At 36.2% G+C, this 21,122-nt stretch overlaps 3 protein-coding genes across 3 annotated transcripts; 1 reads left to right on the top strand and 2 right to left on the bottom strand.

Moving 5' to 3' along the window:
• On the bottom strand, positions 709-6,750 carry LOC18586083 (DEAD-box ATP-dependent RNA helicase 42). Its single transcript, XM_018129169.1, is given in 5 exon segments — positions 709-1,160; positions 1,244-1,411; positions 1,492-1,975; positions 3,211-6,217; positions 6,220-6,750. Coding segments are annotated over 2 exon segments (3,315 nt in total). The 5' UTR covers positions 6,530-6,750; the 3' UTR covers positions 709-1,160; positions 1,244-1,411; positions 1,492-1,975; positions 3,211-3,212.
• On the bottom strand, positions 7,168-11,361 carry LOC18586084 (triosephosphate isomerase, cytosolic). Its single transcript, XM_018129666.1, has 9 exons — positions 11,237-11,361; positions 10,840-10,915; positions 10,303-10,426; positions 9,908-9,992; positions 9,625-9,757; positions 8,837-8,931; positions 8,567-8,645; positions 7,594-7,676; positions 7,168-7,486 (listed from the first exon to the last, which is right to left on the bottom strand). Exons 1-9 carry the CDS (start codon positions 11,273-11,275, stop codon positions 7,436-7,438), a joined length of 765 nt encoding a protein of 254 aa, XP_017985155.1. The 5' UTR covers positions 11,276-11,361; the 3' UTR covers positions 7,168-7,435.
• Positions 13,754-20,323, top strand: LOC18586085 (DNA topoisomerase 2). The gene is made up of 19 exons (XM_007009265.2): positions 13,754-14,305; positions 14,558-14,850; positions 14,935-15,001; positions 15,081-15,351; positions 15,442-15,641; positions 15,755-15,964; positions 16,078-16,191; positions 16,281-16,391; positions 16,511-16,675; positions 16,782-17,123; positions 17,241-17,374; positions 17,457-17,802; positions 17,879-18,065; positions 18,169-18,218; positions 18,323-18,748; positions 18,835-19,015; positions 19,142-19,200; positions 19,324-19,423; positions 19,516-20,323. The coding sequence occupies exons 1-19, from the start codon at positions 13,754-13,756 to the stop codon at positions 20,127-20,129; spliced, it is 4,422 nt and encodes a 1,473-aa protein (XP_007009327.2). The 3' UTR covers positions 20,130-20,323.

A 21,122-nucleotide genomic window follows, 5' to 3' on the forward strand; every position in this document is an offset into this window, starting at 1 on the left:
CAAGTACATGTACAACCTTTTCATCCCATAAAGACTCCCCTCGTCCACTCATGTAGGACGTCAATATTCAGTGACTGGCGGTAAAAGAAGGTTATCATTAGAAAGAACGTAGAAGCTAGCACACTGAAGGGAAACAAAGATCTCTGTCACGCTCAAATCTGAACTAACCCATAATGCGAATACTAAAGGGGGTTAAGAATCTGGATGCATAACCTGAGAATTTTCCGCATTATGGGTTTAGTTACTGGCCAAATGAGACAACAATATACAGAAGAGCAAATAAACACTAGTAGAGAAATCCACGACTAAGGAGATAGTAAAACTTACTCTACATAAAATCCAATTTGAGAAATCCGATAAAAGTACATTTAAAGTTGTATGTAACAGATTCTATACCTCCCCAAAAAAGGGCTCTTCCAACTCACCTAACTTCTGTCAAAAGCTTGAGCTGGAATAGCAACCTTCCAAGTACCAACCACCCACACAGGCCCATAGGCCAAAACAACATCTGCCCTGTTTGATACATTTGCTGCCATTGGAAAATTAAACAAGAAATCAGCAAGATGGTTCTTGCAGTACCAAACAAAATTCCAAGTAGGAGCTGGTGCAGTCCTCAAAACTTGTTACAGTTAGGGTTTATACGCATTCATTTGAATCTCAAAGTTACACTTACAATTGGCGCAGCACATGATTTCCAACACCAAAAAGTGAATGCAAATAAGAATGTGTTCAGTCCTTAAATCGTTACTGTAACAGGACAAGCATAGTGCAATGAAAATTTAACAGCATTCACATGAGAATGTACCAATATCTGTAACTACTTTGATCTTTAACAAGGAAATCCATATAGCAAGCCCATTGATATAATAATATGCAATCAAGTCCAAAGCAGAAAGGCAACAACATTCAACCACCTAGGAGCAGAGCATGGACATAAGGTATATTGAGGTGGATAGTTTAATCCTGATAGGCAAGGGGAGCAGTGTATTATGGAGGTCCAAACAAACCAACCTACCACACACTCTGGATGGCTTTCCCTTGGAGAAGCTCATGTCCACTAAACATGCATACTTGACCACCATTTTTACTTCTACTTTTGATGAAGAGGGTGTGTGAAATCATCCACTGTTATAACACTCTTCTTCAGCATATCTTCAATCCTGTCATTTCAATTAAATTCATGAGTCAGTCACTAATGTTGCCTTTATATAAAGCAAATCCAATCAAACAAAAACATACATACTCTGCCCATTTTCCACATTGTGAGGCTCTTCTTCTTTATCTGTCTCAGTTACCCTTCCATTTTCTACTTTTTATAAACAAAAAATGGAAACACGCATATCAAATGCCAACCCAGCAACCCTGCTTGCATTTGCTATATGCTGTTCACAACTTCAGATTGGAATCAGATCTATTTTCAAAACATATATATTACCTTTAAGAAATGAAAAAAAATCAAGTTCAGAACAGAAATATGGCTTAAGTATTAACTTTGCAAGGATCCAGGACATCCACGTCTTTCTAAACCAAAATGCAATCTCAGGTTGAAGCTTGAGAGAGCGAGGAAGTTCCCATTAGGGAGAATAATGTTACCAGTAACACCTAAGACATGAAAAGAATACATCATCTTCCTCATCAAAAAATAATAAATAACATAAAAACATCATCAAACACTTAATGCCTTTATAAGAAAAAAACTTCATCATATGGTTCTGGAACTACAGCATCTGATTCCTCTATTTGTCTTTTAGTTACACCAATTCCTCGACCAAGCACCATAGCAGGATTCAAGCCACCATCCATATCAAATTGACTAAAGGATTAGTGAATATGAGGCCAAGTAAAAAGAGCCAATGCATCAGAATGCACCAAACTAAAACAATGAGCTCCTTTTAACTATAACAACATCGATGAGAAACACCACAGTCAGTAAAATCTGAAAATAATGGACTTACGAATCCTGCCCTTCTCAGACCTGAAAAACAAAAGAAAAGAAAAGAAACAAGAAAAAAAGAACTTGCTGTTAATCACCAGTATTAAATGAATATCAGCAGAGGGTTAACCAATGTATGCACAAAAGAAAATCAGCCTTTATCAACTAGTACTTTTGAGAAAGTTCCTACCACAATGAAGGTGAGAGCTAGTAATGGCTCTATCTCTGCGATCAGAAATTAAAAATAAAATAGCATAAGACTCTCAGCAGAGAGAATAGGAAAAAAACTTCTGCAACATCAGAATGAGTAACTAAATAAGCAAATGGTGACAATATGATACAGCATATTTATTTATGGTTCAAATGGAGATTTAAGTACACCAAAAATATAAAAAGGATCATTATAAGAAGAGCTCATGAGCCTACAACATCACAATTTTACAGTCAGAATGAAAATCAAAGAGAATTGACTTATGGAGGTCATAAGCTCTCATTCCATGGACAGAGGGCTAAACCAAGTATCTGGAAATAAAACAAAGGAATCAGTCTTTGACATATTAGATAACAAAACTTATCCGATCTACATAAAAATGTTCTTATTTTACATCCTGATGCATTTATTTAGTCCAAATGAATATATTTGGCACCAAATTACTTCACCTGGGTCATCTATGTCATTAATCAAGTATTTGCTCCCAAATTACTTTGCCTCAGTCAAATAAACATCATTAATTAATTAAATATACCAACTTTAAAGCATCATTATGTTTTATGTCTTCAAAACACAATATCACTAAAATTAAGGCCATTTGTAGTTAACGACTATTAATTGGTTTCATACCCTGAGAAGAATGCAGACTCTTGAGTCATACGAAGAGGAACGCCATCACGAAGATTGACTTTCAGGTCTGAGGGACAAGTCCGACTACAAATCCAACAATCTATACAAGAGAAGAACGTGTAGTTTACCAGTCCATCCGTTGTACCAAAGATAAAGTCAGGACCAATTCAGCTTGCCTTTAATCAATACATTTGGTTCCATACTTTATTATGTACTCCTATTTGCCTTTCATAATTAGAATAACTACACAGTCTTTTTTTATCAGAAAACAACAAAACCAAAACCTTTGCAACAAGTCTAAAGTAACTGGTAAAAGCATATCTTGCAGGAAAAAAAAATTGAACAAGAAAAATGAACATGAACAATGCAGATCTACAGAGAAGTCTTCCATCGAAAGAAAGGTTATGCCTATAGTAAGTTGGATTTGAGTTCTTACATCTACAAAACTTGGTATCTGCCAGGTTGAGTCCCACCAGGAAGTTGTAAGGACTGGTGTGAGAAGTCTTCCAAGACACGTTTTAGTTCTGCCTTAGCTCTCTTAACAGATAGCTCAGTAGGTCCCTCAATGAACAAGTAAAGCTTGCGTTCCCCTGGTCCCGGGATTCGACCAGGTGGGAAAAATTGGCCCCTGGTAGTAATGGCAGCTCCAGTCCATTCTGATATTGGGCCCAAAGTTTCCTTGTGGGTAACCTTCCATCGAGCATTCTGGGGGAATTCATTTATCTCCAACTCAGCTTCATAATGTTCAGGCATTGCATCAGCTTGAATCTTTGCTAAGTTATGCTGCAAATTGAGAGCAGCTTGCAGTGCAGCTTTGCGAGCAGCCTCTTCATTTGCAAGACCAGGCAGCCCACTCCCAGGCACAACTGCTGCAGTACCTGGCATCGAAACACCGAGTACACCAGGAAGAGACACAGGCAATACAGCATTGGGAAGCAGTTGGGCAGATGATAGAGGGTTCTGCATCAAAGCGGTACCAGCTTTTGAGGCAGCAGCCATGGCAGCTATCTGAGCAAGTGCTGTCTGTTGTGAGATGTCACCACCTGCCTTCCGCACCCCTTCATCTTCATCTTCTGAATCTGACTTGTCTTCCTCAAACCCATATTCTTTTGCTTGTGCTTTCTTTGCTGCTTTTCTCTTTTCATCCTCCTCTTCATTGAATTTAAAACCACTTCCACCATAACCTGTTCCATGGGCCTGCTCAAGCCCCTGATTGACTTTTGCCATAAAGCCATCAGCAAGAGCTTTCAGGTCATCAGGAAGAACTTGCTCAGAGAGTTCCAAAGCTTTTACAAGATCTGGTGCATATCTTGCATCATCCTCGGAGATAAATGTGATGGCACAGCCTTTCCGGCCAGCTCTACCTGTCCTACCTACACGGTGAACATAATCTTCATAATGATTTGGAACATCAAAATTAATCACTAATTCAAGCTCCTTCACATCTAAACCCCTAGCTGCAACACTTGTTGCAATCAACAAATTGCAGACATTGCTCTTAAAATCAGAAATGGTGGATTCACGATCTGTCTGATCCTTGGCCCCATGAAGTGATAGACAAGGGTAACCATGTTTGAGCAAATCCCTAAACAAAGCATCACACTTTTCTTGGGTGTGGACAAAAATCAGAATTTTCCCCTTCTCATACCATTCACCTAGAAGTTCTAACAATCTTAGGAACCTTTCACTTTCTGGCCTCATCTCAACCAACTGAGTTATGTCCTTGTTCACAACACTTCTCCCACCAACCTGTATTTCAACAGGTTTATTCAACACTTTACGTGCCAAAATCTCAACCTGGCGAGGAAAAGTGGCAGAAAATAGTACAGTTTGGCGATCAGGGCGAATATTTTGAACAATTCGAGTGATTTGAGGTTCAAAACCCATATCAAACATTCTGTCAGCTTCATCCAAAACCAAGTATGTTGCTCTACGCAGATTAGTAATTTTTCCTCCACTAGTACAAAGTATATCAATCATCCTACCTGGAGTACATACGACAATCTCTGTTCCCCGCTTTAATTCACTAATCTGCTGAGCAACACCAGAACCTCCATAGACAGGGACACACCTGATTCCTAATGCCTTGGTAAACTTCTTTATGTCACTATGAATCTGCTGGACAAGCTCCCTTGTAGGTGCCATAATGAGCCCAATTGGCCCATCTCCAGCTACTACAGGCGGCTGATCTTTGATATGCCTTAACATTGGTAGCACAAAAGCAAGGGTCTTGCCAGACCCGGTTTTTGCAATGCCAATGCAGTCTCGACCACTCATAATTATGGGCAGTGCCTGAGCTTGAATTGGCATTGGCTTCTCATAATTAAGTTTCCTTATTGTCTCCAATATTTTACTAGTCAGTCCAGTTTGATGCCAAGTCTTGACTGGTTTCGGCACATCTTTTCCATGTAACTTCAATTCCAATTCCTTCCTGTAAGCAGCAACTTCTTCAGGTGTCATTCTCGAGATCTCCTTCACTTCAATATAAAAATTTTTCCTGAACGGTTTATAATCAATCTTTGAGTGGTCAACAATTGATAGTTTTTCAGCTTTGGTCTTCTTTACCCTTTTCATAAACTCATCATCATCTTCATCTTCTAAATCCTCTTCATCATTCTCAAAATCCCCATAATCTGAATCTGAATCTTCCCCAGGAATAATTCTCCCAAGTGCCTTATTTGAACCTTTCTTTGGCTGCTGTCCCCCATTACTCAAGCCATCTTTTTTATCCTTCTTCAAGTTCCCATTTTTATCATCATCAGCAGTTGTAGGGGGAACAACAACTGCATTACTTAGCTTCTCAACTTCAGGTAACACCATTGAATTCATAAAAGCATCTAACGGATCAATTTCATCGTCCTCCTCTGAAATCCCATTACCCCCATTTTGGGTAACAAGCATTTTATCTTCTCCGTTGTCAGAATCTCCATCTTCCATCATTGCATCTCCAATTCCCTTACTATCAGGCTTAGAATTCGAGTTTTCATTCTCATCAACATCCATATTTGTCTCCAACTTTGTTGGGGCTACTTCATCATCATCCGATTCTCCTTCAAGAGTCCAAGCCTTACCAACCTTAGTCTCCTCATCCTCTGCATTTCCTTCCCCACGCTTCTCCCTCTCTGACTCTTCCTTCTTCCTCCTCAATTCTTGCCACTCCTGAACCCTCCTCCTCCGTTTCTCCATCTCCTCATCTAATTTACGCTGTTCATCTTCCATCTCCTCTTCCCTGCTTTTCTTCTCCTCCTTCTCCAACTCATCGTCACCACTTTTTTTCCTTACAGGACTCTCTTCTCTATTCAACTTGCTCTCTCTCTCCTTATAATCATCATTGTTGTCATCATCTCTTTCCCTCCTTCGACGCTTCCTATGTCGCTCCCTCTCCTCCTTACTATCATCACTGTTATATTCCCTCCGCTTCTCCCTTTCCCTCGACTTCCTCTCCCTTTCTCTTTCTCTTCCTTCCTTTCCCTTTCCCTTTCTCTTTCTCTTTCCCTCTTTTCCCGCTCCCTTTCCCGCTCTCTTTCACGCTCTCTCTTCTCTCTATCCCTCTCTCTTTCCTTCTCCCTCGCTCTTTCCCTCTCTTTCTCTTTCTCTCGTTCCCTCTCTTTCCTCTCTCTCCCTCTCTCTCGATGCTTTTCCTTTTCCCTATCCGAATCACTACTCTTCTCTCTCTCGGAACGGCGTCGTTCTCGGTCCCTATCCCTATCCCTATCCCTCCTCTCACGATGCCTTCTCTTTTCTGAATCTTCCATTGCTCAGAAACCCTAGAAACTCAATTTCTTAGCTTATAAAGTAAAAAAAGACAAATATTACAAACAGAGGAGGGAAATGAATAATGGAAGCTTAAAGAAAGGCAAAAAGAGAAATTGGGGGAACGCTACGGGGACTGACCTCTTCAACTTCGGGCAGTAATCAGAAGCTTTCTTCGCCTTCGGTTTCTCTGTTTATTTATTCTTCTGCGTAAGGATTTTGTTTTCCATTTTTTCACCTTTCTAGAGCTGATTTCTGGGCTGGGCCTAATTTCCTCTTTATGCCCATTAGGACATTTTTACCATACGAGTTGTTTTTGTTGGCGGGCTGGACTGTGAGCCTCTTTCTTGGGCTTTTTTGGTAAAATCACAAATTTTCGATGAATTAAGTACAAGATGCTGACAAATTTTTTTTTGACATAATATTTTTTTTAAAAAAAGTTTGAATTATTTAAAATAATTCATATAAATTTTTATTTTTCATAATGTTTAATTATGAGTTTGCATTTTTATTTTAAATTAAAAATAGTTAACTAGTTGTAGCTAATCTTTGTATTTTTATTTTAGACCAAATAATCTTTATGATTAATAGTTGATTAATTGTCAACTAATCAAAATAACACTTATTGTTTTATACTATGTGACATGAAAATCTGATCTCCTAGCATTCTTGCACTTCAGTATAACTTGTTACAATATTAAACAAAGGCCAGAAAACTGCATTACTAAGGATATAGTAAAACTTATTTAATACATACGGAGCCAGTCTGAGGTGCTGGCAAGGAATATAAAAGCATGAATTATTTCCCCAAAAAGTAGTACATTTCAAACTCTTATGAAACAGATTCTATACCTCCCCCAACAACAGCTCTTGCAAGTACCCCCAACGTAAAAGCTTCAAACTAGAACTTAGGCATTCTTCTTGACCTCAGCAGACTTGATAATATCAATGAACTCCGGCTGGAGACGACGAAAATATCAGGATTAGAACCCACCGTAATACACATGGATTTGTGTACAAAAACAAAGAGTGGCGAAGGAGACAAGGAGAGTAGTAACATCATTACCTTCAATGAAGCTCCACCAACCAAGAAACCATCAACATCAGGCTGAGCTGCTAGTTCCTTGCAGTTTGCAGCAGTGACGGATCCTAAAAGAGGTATCCAGTTAAAACTAAGGCAAGAAACAGGGAAGAAGATACAACTATTCTGTATTATATTTTGCTGTATGTTATGAGTTTTGACATGCACGTGCAATGACAAATTCACCAAATATAAGCAATCTTGCCTGTGCAAGAGATTTGATATTCTTTTCCTTCTAACTATAATGAGATACGATGCCAACTGTTGGATCTACTCATTATTTCTTTATTAGCCAAGAAAGAAGAAAAAATGGGGAATCAAGGTGCTGTTAGAGCTAAAAGTTGCAGCATAATGATTTCTTCCTCTAAGCTTTATCATCTAAAAATCAATAAGCTTTTTATGATCTAGAAGTCAATAAGCTTTTATTCCTCAAGCCTACTAGAATACGAGCTCAGATTGCAACTTTTTCAATGTTATTTTAACAAATCATCTTGGCCAAACTTGCCATGAATGAGTTTATTGACCAAGTTAAATCATGATGGCAAACAAGCTCAATCCAATTTTGCCCAGCCCTTCATTCATTAAAAATGGATCCAGCCAAGCCTAGGTACATAAAAGATTAGTCAAGATTTGTTATATGCCACACATCATCCTCCAAAGGGAATATAGAGTAACATATGGTTCCTTGAGAACTCAGATGTAACTGAAGATATTTAGCTTAAACTGAAGACATTGGTCAAACCGTAAAAAAAATTATTTGAAGATTTTTCATACTTTAAGAGTGGGCAAGCATCTTCCCAGTATTTTGTGTAAAAGTTTTCAGTTTATGAACTATGAAGTTCACTACCTTCAGAACATGAAGGTTCTAAGGGCCAACCTACTGAACTTTCATTCTGGATTGTAAGAATAACTTAGATAAGATCAAGAGGCAAGACAAGAGGGATGATGTGAAATATACCTCCATAAATAATCCGGGTTGATGCAGCAACTTCTGGACTGACGTTTGCTTGAAGCCATTTCCTCAACTCAGAATGTACCTATTACATTGACAAAAACTTTGTAAGTTAACCTTCACCAAGGAAAATTGTGTGCGAGAAATTCCACATCATTCATAGAAATGAAAAGCGAAATATGACCAACAAGTTTTATCATCTACACTTGTATACAACATACGAGTAAGTCAAGAAACACCATTATAAGGTTTTAAAATGAAAACAGCCTAACTTACTTCCTGAGCTTGAGCTGGAGTAGCAACCTTCCCAGTTCCAATAGCCCACACAGGCTCATAGGCCAAAACGACATCTGCCCAGTTTGATACTTTTGCTGCCATTGGAAATTATACAGGAAAGCAGCCAGATGCTTAGATTTTGTAGCAGTTAACACTCAAATTAGTGATGCAAAAACAACATTTGTAAAAGAAGCAGATGCAGTCCTTGAGGCCTGTTACAGTTAGTGTTCTATACCTATCTTGAACCTCAAAATTACTCTTACAGTAAGAAAAAAGATAACGAAAACAAAAGAACATTCAAATTAGAATAAGTGCAATACTTAAGTGTTGTCACAGTCACATGACAAGTGTAATACAAGAGACTTTAACAGAGTCGTGCAGATGTGAACTACCTTGAAGTGAAGATTTATAGGGAAAAAAAAGCATTAGTCTTTAAACAAAATAAAAACAACTGGCACTAGATAAATGTATGCAGCAAGCCCCTTTATACAAGCAGAAAGACATAGTAATATTCAGTATGTTTCGATGTTCAAAATAGACTTCTTTCAAGACAAATGAGAACAAAATGTAAGAAAAGAAATCATTACAATAATGCATGCAAATATAGAATCAAAAAGACCAAGTTGTACTTACATGAAATATCCAACAAATCTGACATCTAAACAAGTAACAAAGCTGACCACACTCACACAAGGTCTGCTACCTTGAAAATATAGAAATTTTAGGAGTATCACCAGGAGAAATGCACCATGGGCTTTCCAAATGGAGAGAAAGCATTAAATACATACCTGCAATTGCTTTGGTTTGTGCAGCAACAACCTCCACAGTAGATCCTGCTTCACGTTGCTCAAGTGTCTCCCCAATACAAGCTATCACCTTCAAACCTTGACAAAGTGCATAAGCAACCTTATCCCCAACAAACTAAAACAAAAGAACCAAAATTTCCAAGTTAATAAAAATGTTGACAGTTTAACTAGCGAGTGAAAATGAACAAAAATCAAACTCTAATAACCAATCCATCAGGAAGCACCACCAGTTGTCAGTAGTTATGGTCTGATCAAACACACTTACCTCATTTGACTCCTTCAAAATAAGTCTCCTCTCAGAGTGACCAATAATGACCCAAGGAATGCTCAAATTGACAAGCATCTCCGCACTGAAAAAAAATACAGGTATTGTTAGCTTAAAAGAATTTTTGTCCATAATGTCAAACCAAACTAATGGCTAGATGAAATTGCACTGAGTGAAAGCATTTGCCAAGAAAAGACAACACCATCCTTTTCTTAATTGTCAAGATTATGTTTCTTCTTATGAAACAGAAAAATGAAACAGATATGTTTGCTTGAGCAAAAAAACCAACAACATCAAAACACAAAGAAGCAAAGTGCAAGTCCATTAAACAACCAAATACAATGGATTGGACGACTAAAGAACCAAGTAACAGTAGATAGCAAATATGGGCATACCTAACCTCACCGGTAAAAGCACCTCCTTTCTTGACCCAACAATTTTGAGCAGCAACATGAAAGTCAGGCCTCAGTGCCTCTTTTAGCAAAGGAAGGAACACAAACGGAGGGCTAATGACAACCTCTGTATAAGGATAACATGTTAATCCAAAATAAGCCATCTGTTCTATCATCATTTACAAAAACCAATAAAAGAGAAAGTAGTTATAGCAAAAAAACAACAAGCACAACAACACACAGGGCAAGAGATTATTCATCTAATAACAAAATCCAATGTTTAATAAAGAAATCAGTCAAAAAACTGCTAGAGACAAAATATCTAAAGATGTTACCATGACACATAAGTTAGACTAAAATTTTGCTTCAAAAAATATAAAAGCAAATAGACAACACCTTTACTTTGTCATGAAATTGGTAGTTTCCATCAATTTTTCACTTATGCAGGCTTCGAACCCGCAGTATAACAAATCAAGTTCAAAGAAGAAGATTACAAAAAATAAAAATAAAAGTCTATAAAACAGTAATCTATTTGCTTACCAACAACATCCTGAGAAGGCACCTTTCCTCCATTCAAAGTGCTTACTATCTTCTTCACTTGTTCAGTCGTTCCATTCTACAGACATTTTTGCTTCAAATTAGACATTTAAATTTACTTATTTACATAACAAACAAAAAAACAGACATTAATACATTATTAAAGATCTCTCATGAAGTTAATAGCTATTTTTTCCTAATATAAGTGAATAATAATAATAATAATAATAATAATAATAATAATAATAAAATGCGAAACGGTTGGATAAAGCCAATATTCATTTTCATTTTCTCACGAACCAAACAGAAAAATAGATCATAAGACACTATCAGTCTATCAAGTCATTGAATTACTTTAAAAAAATAAAAAAGAAAAGGAAAATCCGAAGCAGAAACTCACGCATTTCCAGTTACCGCCGACGAAGAACTTTCTTCCCATTTTTTTTTCCCGACGATCACGAAAATCACAAAATCTCAAACTTCTGTGGTTTTTGGCTTTTGGCTTCTGCCTTCGGCTATTTGGTGAGTGATGATAAACCTTCAAAAACTTAGAATTAGCCGAAATTACTCTTCTAGCCAAATAGATTCGAATATTCTTAGGGGGAAGTTAGGGGTAATTAAGTAAAACTGATAGCCAATTTGGATATTCGGATTTTAAGGCCGGCGGTGTAGTGGGCCCACAGGATTAGGTCTGCTATTCAGGTGAAGCGAGGCTAAAGGCCACGTCATCACCTCACGGGCTAACGCTTCACGCCCACCACTCACATTGTCATATGCATCATGGGTCATGCGCCACTGTGGACCTGAGGTGCACATTTTTTTATTCTTATTTTTATTTCTTTTTTTTTTCCCTTGGCCAAATACATAGTTTTTAGTTTTAGCAAAAATCCAATTTCCAAATATATTTTAATTAACTTTTCCTTAGGCATATATTTTGCCACAAAAATCATTATTTTTTTTCTTATAAAGTCAAATTTTTTATTATTATATTATTTTTTGGAGTCATTGACTTTCTATCTTTATATATATATATATATATGAATGTGATGTTTTAAAGTAAATTTAGATATTTTATGTATGATTTCTTTAGTTTAAGATGATTCGATATATTTTTTTATTTGTTTCTTTTAATTATTTCTTTTGTGGGGAGTGTTCAAAAAAGTAAAGAACTCTCTAATCACTTTCATTAAATTAGGTCAAATTATATAATTAATTTATGTATTCTATTAAAGTGATAGATTTAATTGATATATAATAATTTATAAAAATTGCATTTTTGTAATTTTCAAAATTACATTTAATTAAAAGAAACGCTAGTAAGGTGAAAATAACATTATTTGTTAAGACCACGTGCAAAACTAGAACCAAATTCTATTGCAAAACATCATTCTCAAAGCCAATTATGCTTAACTCAATTAGTGTTTAGCCTTTCAAAAAAAAAACCTCAATTAGTATTTAAGGGAAATAATTAGATAAAAGCTATTAAATCCAAATCATAACAATCTTTCTATATTTTGCAAAGAAAAAAAAGGACTAATTAAACCTAATTTTATTCAAGAGTTTTTTTTTATTAAATTGAGCTTTTTTAATTAATGTTTATTTTTTCTTAAATTTGGTAAAAATAATACATTAAATATAATTTTTTTTCAAATATAGAGTTGTATATGGGTCGATCCGCCCAAAATAAGCAGCCCGGCCTGTTTCAAGCTGGGCTCGGCCAGCCTATGAGTTTCAAATTTGGTCCAGTCCAGTCAAAAATTAATATGAAAATATTATAGTAAAAAATATAAAAATAAAATACTTTTACAAGATGTAAATTCGAATTAGGCTGAGCATAAAATACCACTTAAGCTTAATCTATTGATACCGTTACTAGTTTGTTTCATTCTTAATTATGTATTTTTTCTAAATAAAAATATAATAAAGTATAAATTATAATTATCAAAATGTAGATTTATTGCAAATAATAATAGAGATAGTTGAAATTATTATTTATCAAAAATTCCACTACTTTTAAACCTCATACAACTAGAAGTATAAATAACATTTTATAGTCTTTACTAATACCATTAAAAAAATTATTTTATACACTACTTGTGGAGTTAATACATGGTTCATTCAAATATACTTATAAAAATTAATGAAATAATTAATTATTAGATAGATATATGACAACCGTCTAATTTTAACTTTATTAAATATGTATAAAATAACAATTTTAAATTTAAAAATTAAAATAATCATTTGTTGAAAAAATAAGATTGAAACCATCAATTAATGTGATAAAGATCGAGTAAAGTCAAAATTTATATAAAAATTAATATTACTAGGTTGTCACAATATAAAAATTAATTAATTATTAAATAAATATATGACAACTATTTATTTTTATTTGTGAAATTTTAAAACTTCACTATTGGTGTGTAAAATAATAATTTTAAAATAAAAATTAATATTATCATTTATTAAAAAATAAAGATTAAAATCGAGTATAGTCTAAATTTCTATGAAAATTAAAATTATGAAATTGTCACGGTATATAATTAGTTTATGTATTTAATGTATACAAGAAATAATTATCAAAAACATAAAATTTAAAATAATTATTATATTTTCTATAGAAACGTTCATATTTATTGCAAAATCTAAAATGAAATTCTAATTATAAATTCCTCAAATTTGCCCTTTTTTAAATCTCCAATTCTACAGAACAAACCACAGCCGTCCGATCCTCTAAATCACATCTCAACTCTAGAAATGTCCGAAATCCCGCCCAAAATTTTCAAATTTCGAATTCAAAATTCCGAGGAGCTCTCCCTAATTAGACCCCCTCCCCCAACGTCTCCTTCCAATCAAATCCAGCATAAAACCCTTCCTCATTTCAGTCTCCTAAAGGAAAACCAATCCGAAATCCGCCATGGTTGCAGATTCGAAGCTTCCGCTGCAAAGCAGCAACAACGCGAACATGAAAGCCTCGAAAACAATCGAAGAAACGTACCAAAAGAAAACCCAATTAGAACACATCCTCCTCCGACCCGACACCTACATCGGTTCGATCGAACAACACACTCAACGTCTCTGGGTTTACGAAAACGACGAGATGGTCCACCGTGACATAAAGTACGTTCCTGGACTTTACAAAATCTTCGACGAGATCTTAGTCAACGCCGCCGATAACAAGCAACGGGATCCGTCGATGGATTCCGTTAAGGTAGTTATCGACGCGGAACAGAATTTGATTTCCGTTTATAATAATGGAGATGGGGTTCCAGTTGAGGTTCATCAGGAAGAAGGTGTTTATGTTCCGGAGTTGATTTTCGGGCATTTGTTGACTAGTAGTAATTATGATGATACGGTTAAGAAGACTACCGGAGGGAGAAATGGGTACGGTGCTAAGCTTACGAATATCTTCTCCACTGAGTTTATTATCGAAACGGCTGATGGGAAACGGCAGAAGAAGTATAAACAGGTATTTCCCTTCTCTGTTCCCAAACATTTGGCCTTTTGGATGTTAATATAGTTTGATTTACGTAGGATATGGTTTTCAACAGCGAATAGTGGCGCAATATGATTCATATAACTGATTTCGTGTGGTAGTAATAGGGTATTAGCTTATGAATGGAACTTGTAGCAATGATTTGATTTAAACTGTTGAAAGTTATTTTTGTTTTCACTTTTCAGTAGTAATTAATGCAATTTAAACTGTTGCGTTATCTTGAAGGTGTTTTCAAACAACATGGGAAAGAAATCTGAGCCTGTTATAAGCAAGTGTAAGGAGGCTGAGAACTGGACAAAGGTTACATTTAAGCCGGACTTGGCCAAGTTTAACATGACTCACTTGGAGGAAGATGTGGTTGCATTGATGAAGAAGAGGGTGTTTGACGTAGCTGGTTGTCTTGGCAAGACTGTGAAGGTTGAGCTGAATGGGAAACGGGTTCCTGTGAAATCATTTCTTGATTATGTCAGCCTCTACCTAAGTGCTGCCTCTAAAACTAAGACAGAACCCCTCCCAAGGTCTTTATCATGAAATTTTTTAATGTGTTCGTTTTGGTTAAAATTGAAGGTATGTTACTTATTTAAACATGTTTGTTTTATCAGGCTTCTAGAGAAAGTTAACGAGAGATGGGAAGTTGGTGTGAGTCTCAGTGACGGCCAATTTCAACAGGTATTTATCTCGTCTGTTTGAAGTTATTGTGATTAGATTTCGAAAAGTTATCTAATTTTTTGTGTTCTTTAATTACCAGGTCAGCTTTGTCAATGGGATTGCTACAATCAAGGGTGGAACCCATGTTGACTATGTCACTAATCAGATATCCAATTATGTGATGAATATCGTAAATAAGAAGAACAAGAATGCTAATGTCAAAGCGCATAATGTGAAGAACCATCTGTGGGTTTTTGTCAATGCTCTTATTGACAACCCTGCTTTTGACTCTCAAACCAAGGAAACTTTGACACTTCGTCAGAGCAGTTTCGGTTCTAAATGTGAACTTTCAGAAGATTTTTTGAAGAAAGGTTTGTTAGATTAACTCACTTGTATGTACATTACGCTAAGCAGGAAATTATAAAACTAATATGGTCCTTGGATGGTGAATTACATTGCAGTTGCAAAGTGTGGAGTTGTGGATAATTTGCTCTCATGGGCAGAGTTCAAGCATAGCAAAGATCTTAAGAAGACTGATGGAGCAAAGACAGGAAGTATTCGTGGGATTCCCAAGCTAGATGATGCTAATGAAGCTGGAGGGAGGAATTCTGATAAATGCACTTTGATTTTGACAGAAGGAGATTCGGCAAAAGCACTTGCAGTAAGTCGACATGTTTTAACAACTCAAGTTTCATTTATCAGTATGATGTGAGTCTCTTCATACAAGTAATTACATTAGGATTATTGAGTTTCTAATGGAGTTAAACTTTGCAGGTGGCTGGGCTTGCTGTTGTAGGCCGAAATCACTATGGTGTTTTCCCGTTGAGAGGTAAACTTCTCAACGTGAGGGAAGCCAGCCATAAACAATTAATGGATAATGCAGAAATACAAAATCTCAAGCGGATTCTCGGACTGCAGCAGGGCAAGGAGTATTCTAATGTCAAGTCATTGAGATATGGGCATTTGATGATAATGACTGATCAGGTTTAATGCAGTTCAAACAGTTTTTTTATTGGCTTTGTATCTTTGTTGTCTTCATGCTAATAAGCACACGATCAGCTTGCAATAAAGAATCTCAAATTCTGCAATTTGTTCAGGATCATGATGGTTCCCATATTAAAGGGCTGCTGATCAATTTTATTCATTCCTTCTGGCCGTCACTGCTAAAAGTCCCGTCATTCATGGTTGAGTTTATAACTCCTATTGTGAAGGTTAGTATGTACCTTCAGCTAATTAGATTTTACTGGTTGAACATCTTGAAGAAAGCTTTTTATATTTATTATCCTTATTCTCTGCACAGGCTACTCACAAAACTAAGGGGGTCTTATCCTTTTATTCCATGCCTGAGTACGAGTTTTGGAAGGAAAGCTTGGGGGGTAATGCAAAGGGCTGGTCAATTAAGTACTATAAGGTTTGCATCTTCGTTCATTTATAATCAAGGAGGCAATCAAGCAGTATATATTTCTATTGTGTACTGCTTTGAGGTTTTGCAGCAATTAGGCAGTATATAATGTGATCCTGTCCTTGTAGGGGTTGGGAACAAGCACATCGAAGGAAGGGAAGGATTACTTTAAAAATCTTGACAAGCATAGGAAAGAATTCGTATGGCAAGATGAGCAGGATGGAGAGGCAATAGAGCTTGCTTTTAGTAAGAAAAAGATAGAAGCAAGGAAGAATTGGCTTCGACAGTTTGAGGTTTGCAATCGTTACAGTTTATCTAAATCTAAAATGCATTGTTACCAGAGAATCTAAATTTTGAAATGGCCTCTTGACGGGATTTTCTTACCTTTATGAGTTGCAGCCTGGCACGCACCTTGATCAGAGTCAGAAGCTCATCAAATATAGTGAATTCATTAATAAGGAGCTTATTCTGTTTTCCATGGCTGATCTTCAAAGGTCAATTCCTTCAATGATTGATGGCCTGAAGCCTGGTCAAAGGAAGATCCTTTTTTGTTCTTTCAAGAGGAATTTTGTAAAAGAAGCAAAGGTTGCTCAATTTTCAGGTTATGTTTCAGAGCATTCTGCTTACCATCATGGTGAGCAGAGTCTTGCTAGTACAATTGTTGGAATGGCACAAGATTTTGTGGGCAGTAACAACATAAACCTTCTCCATCCAGGTGGTCAATTTGGCACTCGTAACCAGGTTAGTTAAACTTCATCTTGGTTGTTAAAATTGAATCAAGTTCAGACCATCACATCACAACGTTTTACTCTTTTCTTTTTCCACTCATGGATAATCTGTTGCTTTCACGCTTGACAGGGGGGCAAAGATGCCGCGAGTGCTAGGTACATATTTACCAATCTTTCTCCCATTACTCGGTATCTGTTCCCCAAGGATGATGATGGCCTTCTTGACTACTTGAATGAAGATGGTCAATCCATTGAGCCAATCTGGTAAATTTAAATTTACAGTACCAAATGCTTTTACTCTGAAACTTTGTGTACATAACGCTGATGCCTTTGTTTTGGTGTTTAGGTATGTGCCTATTATACCAATGGTTCTTGTCAATGGAAGTGAAGGAATTGGGACAGGGTGGAGCTCTTACATTCCAAACTATAACCCAAGAGATATAGTTGCAAATGTGAGGCGCTTGTTGAATGGTGAACAAATGGAGCCCATGCATCCATGGTACAGAGGATTCAAAGGGAATATTGAGAAAACTGCATCAAAGGAAGCTGGTGTTACCTACACTATTACTGGAATTATAGAGGAGGTTGATGAGACCACACTCAGGATAACAGAACTACCAGTCCGTAGATGGACTCAAGATTATAGGGAATTTTTGGAATCTATCATAACGGGAAATGATCCTTTCATCAAGGTAAATTCTGCTACTTTGAAATGGCTCTTTTTATGGTTTATGGCTTCTGTCTCATACATCAGTGCACTGGTTACAGGAATTTAGACAATACAGTGATGATACAACTGTAGAGTTTGAAGTTATTTTGACCGAGGAGAACATGATGATGGCGAAGCAAGAGGGTTTGCTGAAGAAGTTTAAGCTAACAACAACAATTAGCACAAGTAACATGCACCTGTTTGATTCAAAAGGGATGATTAAGAAATATGACGCCCCAGAGCAAAGTACGTGTTAACTATTGCAATTTTGGTGCAGTTAAAAATTTATTTTGTGTTTCATAACATGTACATTGCTCCTATACTGACTTCTTAATATGTCTAAATGCAGTCCTTGAGGAATTTTTTCACTTAAGGTTTGAATTTTATGAGAAAAGGAAGGTAAGGTCACTTGAGGTTTTTGGAGTAATTGAAGTTCACCATGTATGCACTTAAATTATTTTATCTAGACAGAGATATTAACTAAAACCTATCATATGCTGCAGAAACTTCTGTTAGACAATCTTGAAATGGAGTTGTTGAAAATGGAAAACAAAGTGAGGTTTATCCTTGGTGTTGTAAAGGGGGAAATCATTGTGAACAATAGGAAGAGAGCTGACCTATTCCTTGAGCTGCAAACGAAAGGTTTTACTCCTTTCCCAAAGAAGGCCAAAACTGTTGAAGTTGCCGTGGCTGGGGCTACTGATGATACAGAGGAAACTGAGGAGAACTCTGAGGTTAGCGCCAAAGGAGTACAGGCTAGTGATTATGACTATCTATTGTCCATGGCAATTGGAAGTCTGACCCTCGAGAAGGTCCAAGAGCTTTGTGCTGATAGGGATAAACTCCAGCAGGAAGTTGAAGATTTGAGAAAAGCCACTCCAATGTCTTTATGGCTGAAAGATCTTGATAATCTTGAGATACAACTAGATGTACGAACCATGAACTGTTTTTGTGTTATATGGATTGCTTGTTCTATTAGTGTTCTCATTATTATGATACTTTGTTGTATAATCAGGAACAAGATAAAGCTGCTCAGGCAGAGGAAGCAGCAAAATTAGTTAAGGGCAGGGGTGAAGCTGGCAAAAGGGCTCAGAGGCAAGCACCTAAAATCCCACGGAAGATAAATAAGAAAGAAAAAAACGCAGAAACTGTTACTGAAACCACGGATATTTCATCCAGTTCAGCAATGGAAACAGGTGATCTTGTGATTCTTTCTAGTACTTCTCTTTTGGAAACGTTGTTTTTTGTTTCCCTGTCTTGCAACTATATGGTTTCTTTTTTCCTGAAAATTGATTATTTTATCTTATCTATTGGTTCACCAGAGACTGCTCCTGCTGCGGTGAAGCCCAAAGGTCGGGGTGGTTCAAGGAAGGCTAAAAAGGTCTTGTGCTGTTTTCTATCTGGATGATAGTGAGAATGAGAATGATAAATGTAGGTTGTTATTCTTGTTTTCATGTATGGTGCTCTTTTAACTGATGAGTGTTCCTTGCATGTCTGTTGCCAGGATGACAGCGACGACGATGATGATGAGGACTTTGGAATTCCTGATCTAAGGGAGCGACTTGCTAAGTATAACCTTGATTCCTCTCCGGATCATTCAGCTGGTATGTTTGTCTTTAGCTACTTCAATAGTCAAAGATGAATCATCATGATTTGCCTGTGTTGCATTTTCACTTTTGTGTTCTGATCCCCGCAGCTATGGAAACTGAAGTGCCCCAAGTACCTGCTGGGAAGAAAGAACCGAGCAAAAGGGCTGCTGCTGCTCGGAAGAAGCCAGCCACATCTCTTTCGGAGATTTCTGAGAGCATAGGTGAAATTGACATCAATGATGAAGACCTGGAAGTAGTAGAGGTAGCAGCAGCCGCAGCCCCAGCAGGAAAGAAGGGAGGAAGAAAACCTGCCGCAAATTCAAAAGCAGCAGCTAAACCCCCCGCAGCAGCAAAGAAGAGAGGGCCTGCAGCAGCAGGCAAGAAGTCTCAGCAGCAGAAGCTTTTGACAGAAATGCTGAAGCCTGCAGAAGATTCAGGGATATCACCCGAGAAGAAAGTGAGGAAGATGAGGGCATCCCCATTTAACAAGAAGAGTGGTTCTGTCCTGGGCAGGGTTGGCAAAGAGCTAGAATCAACAACTGATAGTGAAGAAGCATTTGGTTCTTCCTCTATGTCAGCAGACACTGAAGAAGTGACTGAGATTGTCCCAGCAAGACCCAGACCTCAAAGGACCAACCGCAAGCAGACAACGTATGTGCTTAGTGATTCCGAGACTGACAATGCCACCGATGACTCTGACTTCGAGGAAGATGAAGATTAGAAAACTGGATGTTCCTCTATTAGTCTAGGACTAGATGCCTGAAATGGGAAATTGGGGCTTGTTTCCCTTTAACTTGTTATTAACTTTGACTGATTCATAACGTGTAGATTAATGAACTGTCTTGATTTCGCGTAAAGGGTTTGTAGACAATGCTGCATTTCGTTTCTTTGAATCTCACTCGCACTATTTTGGTACCATAGTCTTATTCCCTGCAGTTGCTATTTCGGTGACTTTTTTCAATAAAAAATCTAATATCAGAATCGAGATAAGTCGTAAGAGCCTTGCCCAATGACATGTCTTTTGGATTAAAAGACTGAATCGTGATAATATTATAAAATTAAAGATAAAATATTATTATATTCTTAAATTTTAATCAAAATTTAAAACGAGTTTATTAATTTTCAAAATAAATATTTTACCTCAAAAATGTAAAATTGTTAATAAAAATTATAAAAAATTTAAAATGTCTTTTTTTATTAATTTAAAAATTATTATTATATATATTTAAAAAAAAAAGCATAACTCCCCCAGGAAGGGAACATTGATCCAAAAAACATAACAATTAAAAAAATTAATAAAAAATATATAATAATAATTTTTAAAATTATTAAAAAATAAAATTATTATTTTAATATTGTTATGTTATCAAACTAATATAAACACTTATATTGACTAACTATTAGATTTATATGTCTGAATAAAAAATATTTTTTAAAAACGAAATGTTTATTTAAAAAATTAATGAATTGATTTGAAATTTTGATTAAAATTTAAAAATATAGAGTATTTTACTCTAAAATTAATTGATATTTTTAGTTTGATTTTTATTATATGAATTTAAAAATTGAAAAAAAGTTTAAGATGGTATTTAATTAAATATGATTTAATTTCTTATTTTATAAAATGTGAATGTAATGAAAATTACAATTGAAATTAATAAATAAATATTAGGCATATTTAAACTAAAATTCAATCGGTGATAGACTGCTAGTG

Source organism: Theobroma cacao, chromosome 10 (genome assembly GCF_000208745.1).
Source record: "Theobroma cacao cultivar B97-61/B2 chromosome 10, Criollo_cocoa_genome_V2, whole genome shotgun sequence".
Taxonomy (NCBI): Eukaryota; Viridiplantae; Streptophyta; class Magnoliopsida; order Malvales; family Malvaceae; genus Theobroma; species Theobroma cacao.

Coding starts and splice junctions, on each gene's coding strand:
- LOC18586084 (XM_018129666.1), bottom strand. CDS start 11,275: ATGGGAAGAAAGTTCTTCGTCGGCGGTAACTGGAAATGC. Junction 9,993..10,302: donor GCTTTTACCGGTGAGGTTAG/GTATGCCCATAT, acceptor ATTTTTTTTCAG/TGCGGAGATGCTTGTCAATT. Junction 8,932..9,624: donor ACAAACCAAAGCAATTGCAG/GTATGTATTTAA, acceptor TTCCAATGGCAG/CAAAAGTATCAAACTGGGCA.
- LOC18586085 (XM_007009265.2), top strand. CDS start 13,754: ATGGTTGCAGATTCGAAGCTTCCGCTGCAAAGCAGCAACAACGCGAAC. Junction 14,851..14,934: donor AAGACAGAACCCCTCCCAAG/GTCTTTATCATG, acceptor TTGTTTTATCAG/GCTTCTAGAGAAAGTTAACG. Junction 19,424..19,515: donor CTCTCCGGATCATTCAGCTG/GTATGTTTGTCT, acceptor TGATCCCCGCAG/CTATGGAAACTGAAGTGCCC.